The following is a 14,860-nucleotide window of genomic DNA, read 5'->3' on the forward strand; positions in this document are numbered from 1 at the left end:
TTTAACCTTCCAATGGCTTCCAGGTCCTTTCCAAAATAAATGTTACAGGTGATTATATTTACACTTTCAAAACCTAGCTAAAATCCTAACCATCCTTAGAATTATAAACCCATATCTCTCCTCGATATTGATATTAACATATATGCTAAAGCGATCATCAAGAGGCTTCTACACATTTTGCTACATTTAGTACTTCTGGTCAGGTAGGATATTTTCATGGGAGACACGGTACAAGACATGTCCTTACTCTAGTACATCACTCACATTACAAAAAAAAAAACCCCACCTTACATTTATCTCTCAACTCTGAAAAAGTGTTCACTGGTCCTATATTAAACATGTCTCAATGAAATTTGGATTTACAGGATGGCTACTAAATGCTATTAGGGCCTTCTATTCTATCCCGTCAGCTAGAGTTTAAATTGATGGAATTTAAAATTGCTAATGGCACAAAGCAAGGGTGTCCACTTTGCCACTAATTTTGCCTTAACCATAGAACCCCTAGCAACACAAATTTTATTTAACAACTGTGTCAGTAGTTTGCCAATATCTGATTTCTCCCACAAGCTTAACCTACGCTGAAGATATCATTCCTATTATAACTAACTCCTTAGAATCTCTTACCCATGTCAAATCCATTCTTCAAGATTTTAGTTTATCCTACTATAAACTTTATTCTCCTAAATCACAAATACTACCCATTAACTTTACATCTGCTCTCAAATCACAAATGCTCAAAAACTTCCCATTCGCCTGGTAAACCTTTATTAGATGTCTCGATATATGGGGGCCCATCAGATCCTTGTCAAATATTCCAACTTAACTTTAAACCCCTGCTCCAAGACCATCCTAACCTAACCTAACCTTAAACTTACAGGAACATTCAACCTTTGCATGTTTAACTTTTCCTCCTAGATTTTATACCTACTTCGTACAAACATTCTCTATATTCTTTCTTCTTATTTTTCCACACTTTATGAGGCCTAATAAAAAAAAGAACAAGATGTTTAGGGTGTCGGGGTCTTCCACACTTTTACACCTATTATAAAGCTACATTTTACAAATTCACTATCTATTGGAGATTGTGAGCAGAAATTGGAACTAAGGTAGAATTACCACTTTCATCCCAACATTTCTGTGTCCTTACCACAACATCCTATGATCTCCAATTCTCAATCAATTTGGGGACAACACAAACATTACTTCACCCAATCACCTTCCACGTATAGACTCCTAATTCTTCTGGAAATAATACATTTTACAATTTTTTCCTGTAACCCTCAACTTTTAAAAGCAAATAATATTGAATTTCTTCTCCAACTATTTTAAACAAAACCATAAAGTTCTTTTTGGCACTTTAATCAAAATTTGATATCTGTAAAACATTTAACCAATATTTACAAATACACCACTGCTTTCTCCATCATTCCGTTTTCACTACCATCCATATAATGCTGGTATCAATATAAAACCTTAGATATGCTGATCTGTTCACATCCACAGGAACATGTAATGCAATCTAGAACCTAAAAAAACATAAAGACATGGGTAAATACCCATTGAAAAATATATACCCCTTAGAATGGGGAGATAGTGGTGTGGTAGTGGCCATTTTAACTTAACATACTTTGCACAGGAAGGATTTTTATGTCTGGGTATATATTTCAAACATTTGAGTGGCAGGCAGACTGGGTAGCTAATATATTAGAATATTAAATTTCAGCATTTAAGGACCATTGGTAACTATAGTGCCTGTATCCTCTGAAAGTATGGCCTTCAGAAAATTCATGCAGATGTGTTGTTTGTATGAAAAGGAATTACAATATTCATCTGTTCATTACCCCAACTCTGGCATGAACCTATGTTGGAGACAAAGTCACCATCGGTTCTTATCCTCAGAGGCCCCATCCCTGTCTTAATAGGAAACCAATGAGATAACTAAATTTTTAAATGAAATCTAACATTACACTCCTGCACAACACTGAACCATTTTTTTTTTACTTTATATTATTATATTATATAAATAAATATAAATAAATCAGAGTTATCAGATTTTTTTCAAATTTAAGAAAAGCAGTCCTTGTGGGGTTTGTTCATTTTATTCTGTCTTTTAATAAAATTCAGCAACATTTATATTCTATTGTATCAGTAAAAAATAACAGTTTTATCCTTTATAAACCTAACACTGTCACATCCTTCATCAGAGCCTCAAATTCAGTGTCAGGATTTTGTGCCTCAGTTGGCAATGAAATCCTTGGAAGAAGATAAAGAATGCAGCCAATTCTACAAGAGATTCTGCCATGTTGTCTATAACCATTTACTACGAGTCTTCTGCCTGTGGTCTTTGTGTGTGACCCCCGACTTATCTGACACAGGGAACTCTGCTCATCAATGTGATATGACAATGAGGAATTATACATTTGAGTATAAGTATTCTCAGGAAGGAGACATCACTATAGGAGGAATATTCACTGTACATTCTGGAGTATCACAGTGGTGTTGGGAGGGAAATTCATTCTACAATCTCATGTGTTCAGCGTAAGTCAGCTATGAAATGCAAAGCTTTATGAAATGAGGAGGGAAAGAAAACATTGAATTTAACATGAAATACTTATTATCTCCTATGTATCTACACATTTACTCCTATGTTATGATCACAGCACCACATTTCTATCTCATAGGGACTGTGCTGAGAGACGTGTGAAGGTACAATTACTGAGCTCTCCTTTTACAATGTTAGTTGTTGGTTTGTGGAGATGATGTTTTGGCATCAATGCTTTCTGAGTATCTGACCCAGAACATGTATAGTAGAAAAGAATTTTGACTGCATACTTCTTTTGCATCTTTCATGATTTAGGAATATTGCATCCAAACATATCAGCAGATTACGTTTGCAAAATTACATATTTCTCATGTCAATTTCAATGAGGTCTGTAAGCCAGAAAAATGCAGCAGTTCTTGCTGGTTATTTTTTTTAACGTGTACCTGTACATTGCAACATTTTACTGAGCCAAAAGTAGTTAATGGCATACCAGACATTTTTGCAGCATTTCAGGTTTGTTGCAAGTACCCTAAAAAAGCTGGTATCCATAAACTTTATTGCAGGTTGTATCAAACAAAAATCTCTAAAGATGTACTGTAGACAGTAACAATTCCCCTTTTCTACAGTGTTGACTGCAGAGAATATGTCCACCTCCTGGCTTTTCTATTTGCTATTAATGAGATAAACTCCAATCCGGATATTCTTCCTAATGTGACTCTGGGATACCATATATATGATTCTTGTGGAGATGTGAAGAAAGCTACGAAAGATGTTCTACAAATCTTGTCTGGACATACAAAGGAAGCTCCAAATTATTCCTGTATGCAGCGGGATAACGTGGCTGGCTTCATCGGAGACCTCAGATCAGATACCACTCTCCAAATGGCTCAGCTGTTGAATCTGTATGGTTACACCCAGGTAAGAGACCCCTATAGTAGCCTATGATCACCATGTGCAGCTAATATTTTATTATATTAAAATGAATACTGCATTACCTTACTGAAACTGATTTATAAAAGGAGAATCAACATATTAAAATGAAGCTGTGTGAAGAAAGTGATCAGAATTGTAGACACATCATATAACACATATATGGGAGAAAGTAAAACAGCATTGCCAGGTTAAAGTTGTCACCACTGTGCACGTCTATGTTCCTTCTGGGTTTGGTGTCCCTCTTGTTTGTGCTTTAGGCTAACACTGGTGATGTAAGATCTAGACACACACATGTTATATTTTCCCAACACCCATCTCAGGTCTATAACACATGGGATGTTTAGACCTTCTAATCTGTTCTGAATAAACAATCAGATTGCCAGAATCAGAATGAACATAAACTGATTTTCTGGATCCTTGATTAAACATCTAATGATTGGATGTGTTGCAAAAATATCAAACAAAAACACACATGCAGTTTCATGTGAATATAGGATTTTCGTGTTGAGAAAACATGTTTTACATGACCATGTGAACAGAAAATGTCAGTCATCAAACAAGGCCATCTTGTTCCATTGCTCCATGATTCAGTTCTGATGCTCACATGCCTGTTGTAGGTACTTTCAGTCAAGAAACTATTACCCTGTTGCCAGTTTACTACCTAGACCTACCTAGTATATCTATCCATCAAAGATTGGTCCTTGATAAAATAATCCGAAAATGTGCCCAATTTTCCCCCCTTCTGAAACCTTCAAGAACTGACTGTTCACTTCCTGCCTAACATATTCCCACACCTTTTCAGGGGTCAGTGTAAGGACATCACCTGTGTGATCATTTCACCTGTCAGGAAGATTATTGTTTTAAATGATCAGTGTAATATTGAGAATTTACTACAAAGAAAATTCCTTATGGCATTTTTAAAATGCAAAAAGAGCTAACAGAAATCCATAGTCTATAAGACCAAGTGAACTGTACACAAAAACATAAGAACTGGGGTGCAGAAAAATGGCAGCAGGTGCTCTGAATTGATGATAGGTGAGAAGGCAGGTATAAATTTAGGGGCTCCACCCCAATGTCCTTTAGTATGTTAGTGACCCTGGGGGACCCCAATTTGCATGTTCAACTTTAGACTCAGAGGAGCACTTGCTTTTGAAACATCAATCCCAATGTTGTAGTTTCACAAGCTTGTAAACTCCTGACCCCATATTTCCTACCCCATAGGTTCTTTAAAGCCAGAGGGATGACAATTTGAGTGCTAAAGCCATAATGTACCCTGAAAATTAGGTTAGACCCAAGGGTTTAGGATATACGAAGGTTTCAACACAGTGAGTTTTTAGGCTGCAGGATATGACAAGCAGTCTGTACAGACACAGTTAACAAACTGTGGTGCCAATTACGTCATTGTATGCGCCCCTGAAGGTTAGGCATGCCTACTTGTATATACCTTTCGGGATTATACATGCCCACTGGTACACAGTGGGCAGCTCAGTTTCACTGCCATCATATCTACTGCATATTTTTGGCTGCTATGTCTGCTCCCCCTGTTTTCATTAGTAGTGGAACATCCCCAAACCTATAGTGTCATACAGGTGAGGAGGAGTTGCAGGTGGGAGTGGAGCAAATGCTGCCTAATGTTACTATAGCACCAAAGGATATGGCCTAGGTGGCCTTATGGGTAATCCAGTTCTACCTCCTATACTTCCAGTACAAAAGAGTTCATACTGAGTGAGGGAGAAACAACACATGTGGCCAATCAGTTTATGTGCTGACAAAAGGACATACTAACAGGAGAGGATAGTAGAGTAACAGAGACATACACTCATTAATGTGACTGTCCAGATATCTAGTAGTGAAAAGTGATGCAAGGTAAAAGATGCAGCAAAGTCTTCATCATTTAACTTTTAAATTGGCTATTTATTTTATCTTGGTATCATTGCCTAGAGTTCTGCATCAAGTGACTATTCTCTTTCTTTCTAGATAAGTTATGGAGCTGGGGATAGTTTACTAAGTGACAGAAGGATGTATCCCAATGTTTTCAGGACAGTTCCGGATAATGAAATCCATTATATGGCCATAGTGAAGTTACTGGAAAGGCTGAAGTGGAACTGGATTGGGATCATTACATCCGATGATGAATATGGAGAACGAGAGATCCGACAACTCAGCAAACATTTAACTAATCATAGAATTTGTATTGAATTCAAGATTCTGGTGTCTGTGAAGAATTATAATACAATTCCTCCAGAACTGAAGACTTCAACCACTGAAGTTGTAATTATCTGTGGCACTGTTAGCAGAATCATTTACAAATTTTTGTTCAGTACTGCCCTTTATCATGTAAATAAAACATTTATTTTTCCAGATTCTTGGTCACTGGATGAAGAACATTTTTTTTTCAGTAACTGCAGTTTAGTGTTCATTTATCCCAATCCATCTTTACCAGGAATGCAGGAATATTTCCTTAGAATTAGGTATACCAACAACACAGTTGATCCATTTTTGGAGGATATTATTATAACAGATTTTAGATGCTTTTCAGGTAACTCACTGAAGAACTTTCTCATTTCAAGCACATTTCTTTATCCTATTAAAGAATGCAAATTGACCAACTACAAAATGCGCATTAATCTTAATGATAAATCACCTTACAGAGTTTTCACTGCAGTAAACATTTTGGCCTGGGCATTGCATGATATATATTTCTATACAAAGATTACAAAATCAGAAATAAATATACACAGACTAAAGTATAAGGTGAGTGCACTAAAATCAATACACAGCAGACATCATGTAAATCAATAATTAGACAACCACAAAATACATAGAGGAAGATGGTGGAAAAAAATAGCCTTGCCTACAGAATTGAAAAAAAGGAGATTTTACAGATATGAAAATTGTTTTAACTAGACACATGGTTTCAAAGTGAATTTTTAATTATCTTGGTGAATGAGATACAATAATTTTAAAACTTTCTTTGCAAAGATACCCAATCTTGTGCATGAAAATGAAAAGAAAAATAAATAAAAATCTTAATCTGACTGAGTTTAGTCAGAATGATTTGCTTGCTCTGAAATGTTATAGCTAACTGTCTAATTCTCTCTGGAAGACACTTCAAAACATACAGAGATCTAAAATGTACATACTTAAACACACACACACGCATGCTATATAACCGTTCCCAGCAAGTGAACACTGGCAATGCAATGTATACAACACTGAAATGCTACTTAGCTTTAGTAGGAGTGTGTCACAATTTCCTCGATGAGCTGGATCTGAACAGGGCATTAGGTGACCACAGAATAAACTGGGTACTTAATCTTAAACTGTGTCGTGAAGCATCAAAGCGGTCCCATGTAAGCAAGGCATTGTTAGCTTCTCATAGTCCCGTCTTGAAAGTCCTCTCAGCTTTAGGGTAAACTTGCATGAGGTAACCTGGCTATAGAGGTACCTGACTTGAAAGAGTCCACCACCATCTATCTCAAATGGAAACATTTTATTATAAAATGTGTGTAGTACTTCCCAGTATTTTCATTATCCTTCCCATCCTTCCCAAGCTAACATTAGTGTCTATCGGAGAAGCAGGGCTGGTGGCAATCTCTGGATGACATGTCAAAATGTCCATCTTTTCTCAGTTTTTTTTTGACACTGCTGTCCAAAAATCGGTGTTCGAAGTGTTTGCCTCTGAACAATAGGAATAGCTGATACCAGCGAATTGCAAGATAATGAGATGTATTACATTCAAGTTATATCCATATGCTAAATATACCAATTTTTTCCCATTGTTTAAAAGACAGCAACGGCCAAACACTACATTGGTCAATCACTACCCTACAAACAGTTTTAATAATTTAACATATATAAAAATGCTTTTCCCATGTTGCTTGCTGAATAAAATAATGTTTGTGTGTATGTATGTGTCCAAAGCCACGTGCATAATGGGACCTGTTTTTGTCTGTCACCACAGATAGCGGTGTACTTAGTAGTTGGGGTCCTTCTGCTACCTATAATTTGGCAAATTCAGGATCCAGACTAATACGATTAGTTTAGTTTAGTTGAGGATCCACTAGTGACTGCTGGTTGTGAAGTTTGTTTCTGGTGCCAGGCTCCATTCAGCCTTATGATAGTTTTATAGATTGATTGAGAAAAAGACAAAAAGTCAGCCAGTTTAACCATTAGGAAAATAAATATTCTAGAAAACCTGTCTAGACCCGAAAGAAAACTATAAGCATCGTTGCCCCAGAGGAAGGCAAAAAAAAAAAACTTTATAAAGCAAGGTTTAATTTACTCAAACATGGGAAAAATTCCTCCTGTTTCCCAAAGGTAGTCATATATTCCTTGATTCTTTGTACAGGGGCAGAATTATGTCTCGATCTCGGCAGTTTTTACCTCTTTTACAAGAAGGTACTTTGTTAGCTTAGGAAATTGCAGTTTGGCATTGCTTGCTATTATTAAGTGTTTACTTCCCTAAATGTATTCCCCTATATACTGTATGAAGCATGCATGTTGTTAGCCCTCAAGTGCATAACCTAGACTTTATCCATTAAATATAATGCAACACTTGGCTGCTCATTCCACCATTATATTCAGGTCTGCGTGTAGATTAGAGACACCTTGCATGGACTATAAAACATGACACATTTTTAGAGTAATTGCCAAACACATAAATTATACTTTTAAATCCAAACTCTATATTATTTAGAAATTTGTTATACAATAATTATCCACACATTGAACCCTGGGGTACACCGCTAATAAGCAGCAATAAGAAAATTCCGGGGGTGATGCCAGCTGCGATTTTCCGCTGGCATCACCCCCGGAGTTTACTATTGCTGCTCGCATCACCCTGAAGATATGATGCTTGCATCCTCCTGGTGATGCAATGAGCTTCATTGGTGGATTCAGGGGGTGAGGCAGGGCGGGACATCCTCACTCGCATCCCCTGGCAAGATGTGACATCTCCTGGGTGATGTGAGTGGAGTGATGGATTGTCAGGGAGGGAAATTTAAAAGCACATTAAAATGTAATCTGCCTTTAAATAGTTTTTACAGTAAAAAGAAACACATAAAAACACAAAATAATAGTATAAATATATATTTTAGTCCACCAAGCATCATTGCCCAGTGCCCTGATATTTTTGCCCACTATTAGCCCTGACCTTTTGTTGAACTTTTGTTGACTTATAAATCACTTCCTGAATGTATAATTTCATCACTTTGTCTTTGACCTTGATTGTTCCTTGTTCCTTGATTGATTACTGGAGACCACATGGCATCCAAAAGGCATCTCGCCGGCGCAAGCGCTGTTTTGGAGGAACTTGAAAGCAGCGCACCTGGGATGAAAATTGAGGCTGAATGCGATGACCCCCTGGCATACCTGAGGTTGTTTTTGAATGATAAAGTTATCAAAAACATTGTTGCGGAGACAAACACGTATGCCACTCTGTGTTTGTTAACTTCTTAAAATTTTTTGCTACATTTTTTTATGCAAACGTATGCTGCTCTGTGTTTGCCAACTTTTTGAACAACACTATAAAAGAACATAGCCTAAAATACCTCTTTTATTTTATTTTATGCAGGTACGCTGGACAACAACAACACTTGAGGTTTGCAAGAAGCAGAATGTGGGAACCTGTGACCAAGGATGACATTTGGCTGTTTTTGGGTTTGGTAAACCTGCAGGAAGTTGTGGGCAAACCCATGCAGAAGTGGTACTGGTCCAAGAATAAAATGACTGCCACTCTATAGTCATGCCAGAATACTTCTTTTCCCTCATCATGAAGTACCTGCACTTTGCAAACAATGAAGAATTTGATGAGGCTACCCATCCTGCACCAAAACTGAAGAAAATTAAGGACGTTTCTCAAATGATTCTAAAAAATTTCCAGGAGACCTATGTGCCGGACAGAGACATCAGTATTGACAAAAGTCTAATGGCTTACAAGGGGAGGCTCAGCTGGGTGCAGTACATTGCGTCAGAGGGCATGATTTGGCGTGAAAACTTATATGCTGTGCGAATCCTCATCTGGCTACATCTGGAATACAGTACTGTACACCAAAAAAGGGTCACAGTTCAACCCCAAATACTACCCCAGTCACTATGGATTGGCAACATCTTCAGTGCTATCCCTCATTGAGCCATTGCTAGGTCAGGGCTATTGTGTCATAACTGACAATTTCTACACCTCTCCTAAGCTTTATGAATTCCTTTATGGAACCGTTAGGGCTAACCGGCGCAACCTGCCATCAGTGTTTGCAAAAGGGAAGCTGAAGACAGGAGAAATTGTTGCCTGGCAGAAAGGCAAAATGATGGCCCTGAGATGGCGTGACAAGAAAGATGTGTGCCTGATGAATACTGTCCATGATGCCTCCACCGTTCTGGTACACACAAAACGTGGGAAAGAAGTGATGAAGCCACAGGTGGTGATTGACTACAACAACACCATGGGAGGTGTGGACAGAGCTGACCAAGCCATGACATTCTACCCAGCGATGAGGAAACAGCAAAGGAAGTACTACAAGAAGATTTTCAGGCATCTAGTTGAGCAGTGCCTATGGAATGCCTACGTTCTGTACAAAAAAAAATAGTCAGAGTCCTGTGAATCATTCAGACTTCATTTTGCAAGTTTCCGAATCCATAGTCAAGAACCACCAAACACCATCAGTGGCTATGAATAGACCTGGACGTTGTGCTGCAACCGTTGTCAACCCAGAACGCCTGACCGGTCGTCACTTCACTGAATACATCCCACCAACCCAGAAAAAGGCGGCACCTACAAGGATGTGCCTGGTTTGCTGCTCAAAGACTGATGGAAGAGCAAGGAAGATCCGCAAGGAAACCAGGTTCTAACGTCCTGACTATGATGTTGGACTTTGCGCAGCGCCCTGCTTCAAAATCTACCACACCCGAGATGTTTACTATAAATGTAATTTTTTTTTCTAAAATCTGCATTTAATTTATATTGTTATTTATCAATAATATTGCACCCTTGTTTGGAAAATTTCAGTAAAAAGTTTTTGATAAATTTTTTTTTTTTGATAAATCACATTGTTGTAGTCAATTATTTAACTATTTTTTATATTTGTTATTTCTAATTATTTATTATATTATATTTTGTGATTAAAATATAATAAATAAATATAATTATCATACCCGGGATTTAATCCTAAGAACAACATTTCTATGCAAAAAAAATGTATCACTTTTTGCATCAAAAATCTGACAGAATTAGAACACTAGGGGGGTTAAACAACCCACAGTGTAATTCGTTTTTCTTTTTTTTAAAAAAGCTGTTTAAAAACTTCAATAGTCAGTGCTTTGGTAGACATGTTGGCTAAATTCAAATGCAGATAGTAACAGGAGGGGTGGTAGTTAAAGGGAATGGTTGTTCTGGCAATCCATTCTACATTTAGTAAGCATATAGATTTCCCAAATCAATGCCATCAGATAAAAACAATATAAAATGGAATCATTGTATATCAAAGCATGGTAGTGTAATGTGCCTGGGCACACAAACCACAGCCAACTCCAAGAATCCTTTTATCAAGCTTTATTGTGTCGTCATAAAACAAGGCAAAGGTCATTCACAGAAGTTCAGTCCGATAAGCGTGGTACATATGGACATAAGACAGGTCAGGGAAGGCAGCAGGCAAGAGTAGTCAGAAACAATGCAAGGTCAGGGCAGGCAGAGTTCAGGCAGAATCAGATATCAGACCGGGTTGCTATTGGTAATGACAAAACAGGTTAATATGAACCAACACACAGAGAACACACCTAAGCACACTGTACACACAGAGGCTTAAAGTGGGTAATGGTGTTCGGGACAGGTTCTCCTTAAATGGCCAGAGTGCCCAATGACCTTGCGCCACCTGGCGCCATTTGTTTGGAGGATGACTAAATTCCCTGCGCCGATTGGCCACAGAGATTCAAAATAACTATGTCCCGCCCTGGGGCGAAGCAGCCGAGTGCCACGCCCTCGGGGGGTACAAGAGGGACGCATGGGAACACGCGCACCTCTTCCCACAGCTCCCCTGGGACGTGCCCTACTTCGGACGTCCACAGGAGTGTTGAGAACAGGAACATCTCTCTTTACATCCATAGGGATGCTGGGGATGCCGCCTGGCTGAACAGGGAGAGAAGCGCTGTGAGCAGGGCAGCAGCCTCAGCCACGCTTCCTGCTGCGCTGTGATCCCCAAGGACGCCGCGGGCTCGCTGGACAGGTAAATGCCTTACAGGTAGTATTTCATACAATCAAAATCGTTAAATATTAACTCAGTTTGTCTTTTAAATTTGCTGGTAATAATATTTGATAACCATTTGTGAAGTCACTCTGGCAATCTGGCAATTTACTGTTTTTGATTTACGCAATTGTCTTAACCCTGACAAGTGCTTGCACACTAAGAATGAGAGTTTGTGTCAATTTGCAGGAGTAAGGAGGTGCAGCTGCTGCCAGTTAGCTGGTCCTTAGTTTTGTCTTCCAATTCAATATTTTCATATGAACTAAGACCATACACTTTACAGTTTGTTACATCTTTGACATTGGGGCTTTCTTTTCCATGACCATAGTTTGTACAGTCACCTCATGCCGCACTTGCAATTCAATGTATACATTTATGAGGTGACTCCTCTCCTAACATGTACTTTGCACTATAAAACATAGTTCAGCTAGAGACCCAATAAAGGGGGATCAAATATACAAATATCAAAGAATTACAGTAATATAAAAGTTTTAATCCAGGGATTGCTTTTTTTAACATTCTAAAAGTTTTTTTTTACAATAAATTTGTTAAGGTAACTCGTTATGTTAAATCAGTTTACTTCAAAGATTCAAATAACATAGAAATATATTTTAATGAAAAAGGAGATCTGCCCAGCCCACTGGACATTGTAAATTGGATAACACGAGTTGAAGACACAAATTTCACAGATTGGAGATGTGTGGGCCACTTTGATGAGTCTCTTCCAGAACATCAGCAACTTACTCTCAGCCCACATCTGATATCATGGAAACATGGCAAGGCGAGTGACAGCAATAAACACCAAATAAGCCCCACATGTACATCAGTAAAATGTATTATGATTGAGTAATCTCTACTTACCTAAAATATAATTTATTCAATAATTTAAAGTGGATCAGAACTTCAAAATCTGTGCACAATAAAGGAAGGCAGATGACAATGGACTAGCCATCAGTATTGCCTGTGGTCTCCCAGCAGATGACAGTTTTTCGTATTAATGACTTACCTTATGTCTTGATGCATATCGTGTGGAGATGGTCACCTTGGGAGAGGCAATCAAAGTAAGTGAGTCAGAAGGAATATATTAGATGAAGGCAGAGCACAAGTAATACTGGTGACCGGTCCTTTAACCTCTGTCTGCACTTTTAAGGTACAGTTTCCATAGTTAGGTTCCTCTTATCTACAATAACATGAATCATATGTTTTGGTTGAAGTAATAAAAAACAACAAAACAATAGGAAACTGTAGAACACAGAAGCTGTGGATCTATTGCTGTAGATATCTATATTTTACTTATTCACTATGCATTGTCATATAGCTTCTGGCATGTAATATATATTCAAAACCCTCCATTTTTCTTTTTCAAATTGAGGCCAAATAAGGGAAGAGGCTGTGTCTCTTTGAGGCCATTCTGTGGAAAAAAATGTGCAGATTTTCCCTCTATTCCTGTTCCTTGTTCTGGAAATTTACCCTCTTGATCATTGCTGATGAGTCAATAGTGTTTCTAAATTAGAATCAATGCAATCCCTAGCAAGGGGACACAGCAATAGAGACCTGACAGGAGTTCCAGCCAAAGTTTTTCATTAGTTATGCTTGAACTTCCTTAAATTGTTTCCAAAAGTGTGCATAATGTTGGTAATAATATCTCTCTGTAGCTCCCTAAAGGTCGATGTTCCTCAGAATGCCTTCCAGGATTTAGAAAAGCTCTAAGAGAAGGCTATCACATATGTTGCTATGATTGTGTTCCGTGTTCAGAGGGAGAAATGTCAAACCAGTCTGGTAAGTTTTATTTTCTTTTATACATAAACCCAGGAGACCTAAGAAGTCAGACTTACAATGTTACAATGTTAAAAAATAGGATTTATTGCAGATTTGTAGTCATTGAGGTGGCTGAACTAGTTCCTATTTTTTAGGCTCTTCTCTCCTTATTTTCACCCCTGGAACCTGCAGATAATTTGGCAGGAGGAATCTGAAACATTTCATCTGATTATTTTGGGTTTACTGACCTTCTGGAATAGGATTCACATACAACAGTATTATACTATATATTATCTAACAACATTCAACCAGGTGAATATTTTAGTAGTTACATTTGATAAATGTCAATAACCCAAAGAAATTTCATCAACTGTCAAATGATAATGGACACTTAGAATTTATTGTTCAATTAGTCAGTGAGAAAAAACATGTAATATGAAAAAAACTGACAGTTTAAAACTAATCAAAATTTTCATGTACCAAACACAAAAGAGACTGTTCCCAATAATATTCATTTTCCATCTCTGAATGATCCAGTTTTCACATTCATATGCGGTATGTGTTTTTAGAATTTGCTTTAGTTAAATAGTGGGGTTGTTCATAAGAGCTGTTCCATAAATCTTGGATCCCGAATAATAGGAACACTTGTTACGTTATTCCAAAAAGTTCATATAGTTTGTTTTCACCCCTAGTCAAATACACCAAATGGTATGTGATAACCACCACATGTTGCAGAAACATTAGGCTAACTAAGAAGTGGGGAAATGTGTAAAATGGTGGTAAGTAGCCAGTTAATAGGGCTTTGATTCAAATACATTACATTTGCAAATCCTGCAATTTGTAGCCTTTTGCACTTTCTTATTTATGATTTTTTTACAGGGATAACCCACTGGTTGTGACAGCAAGTGAGTCAATGACACTATAAAGAATATTCATCTCTTTTCACTAAACACTAAATTTATTAATAAAAATAGGTTACATTTTTTCAGTGATCTCAGTTATACCTTTTGCACTGCTCCTCTGCACATACTGTTCACTGTCATATCTAGTATTCTCATTGTCATACCCATAGGGAGAGAAATCTGTTGGGAATGGGGGGGATCTACAAATGAGAATGGATGACTGTTTGGAGGATGAGACTAGATGTATGAGGGAGTGCTGAGAAGTTCCTGGCTTGGCCTAGAAAGAAGAGAGCTAGAGTTATGAAATAACACATTTATTCAACATATTACCCCCTGAGACTGATACACTTGGTACAGCGTAGTTGCAGCTTTTCTAGACTGTTCCAATAAAAGTCCTTTGGTTGGGCCACAAACCGGCTCTTAGCAGCATCTTTGACGTCAGAAATGTCCTCAAAATGTTACCCCTTCAGGTGTTTCTTCCAATTCGGGAA

The 14,860-nt window shown here is 37.8% G+C and overlaps 1 protein-coding gene across 1 annotated transcript in view; it reads left to right on the forward strand.

Moving 5' to 3' along the window:
* Window positions 1-14,860, forward strand: part of LOC140327553 (vomeronasal type-2 receptor 26-like) — a 52,607-nt gene that overhangs the window by 34,640 nt on the left and 3,107 nt on the right. The window contains exons 3-5 of the mRNA XM_072406942.1: window positions 3,169-3,460; window positions 5,453-5,746; window positions 13,365-13,488. Coding sequence (XP_072263043.1) covers window positions 3,169-3,460; window positions 5,453-5,746; window positions 13,365-13,488 — 710 coding nt within the window. The remainder of the gene's footprint in view (window positions 1-3,168; window positions 3,461-5,452; window positions 5,747-13,364; window positions 13,489-14,860) is intronic.

The sequence above is a fragment of the Pyxicephalus adspersus genome, chromosome 3, assembly GCF_032062135.1.
Source record: "Pyxicephalus adspersus chromosome 3, UCB_Pads_2.0, whole genome shotgun sequence".
Taxonomy (NCBI): Eukaryota; Metazoa; Chordata; class Amphibia; order Anura; family Pyxicephalidae; genus Pyxicephalus; species Pyxicephalus adspersus.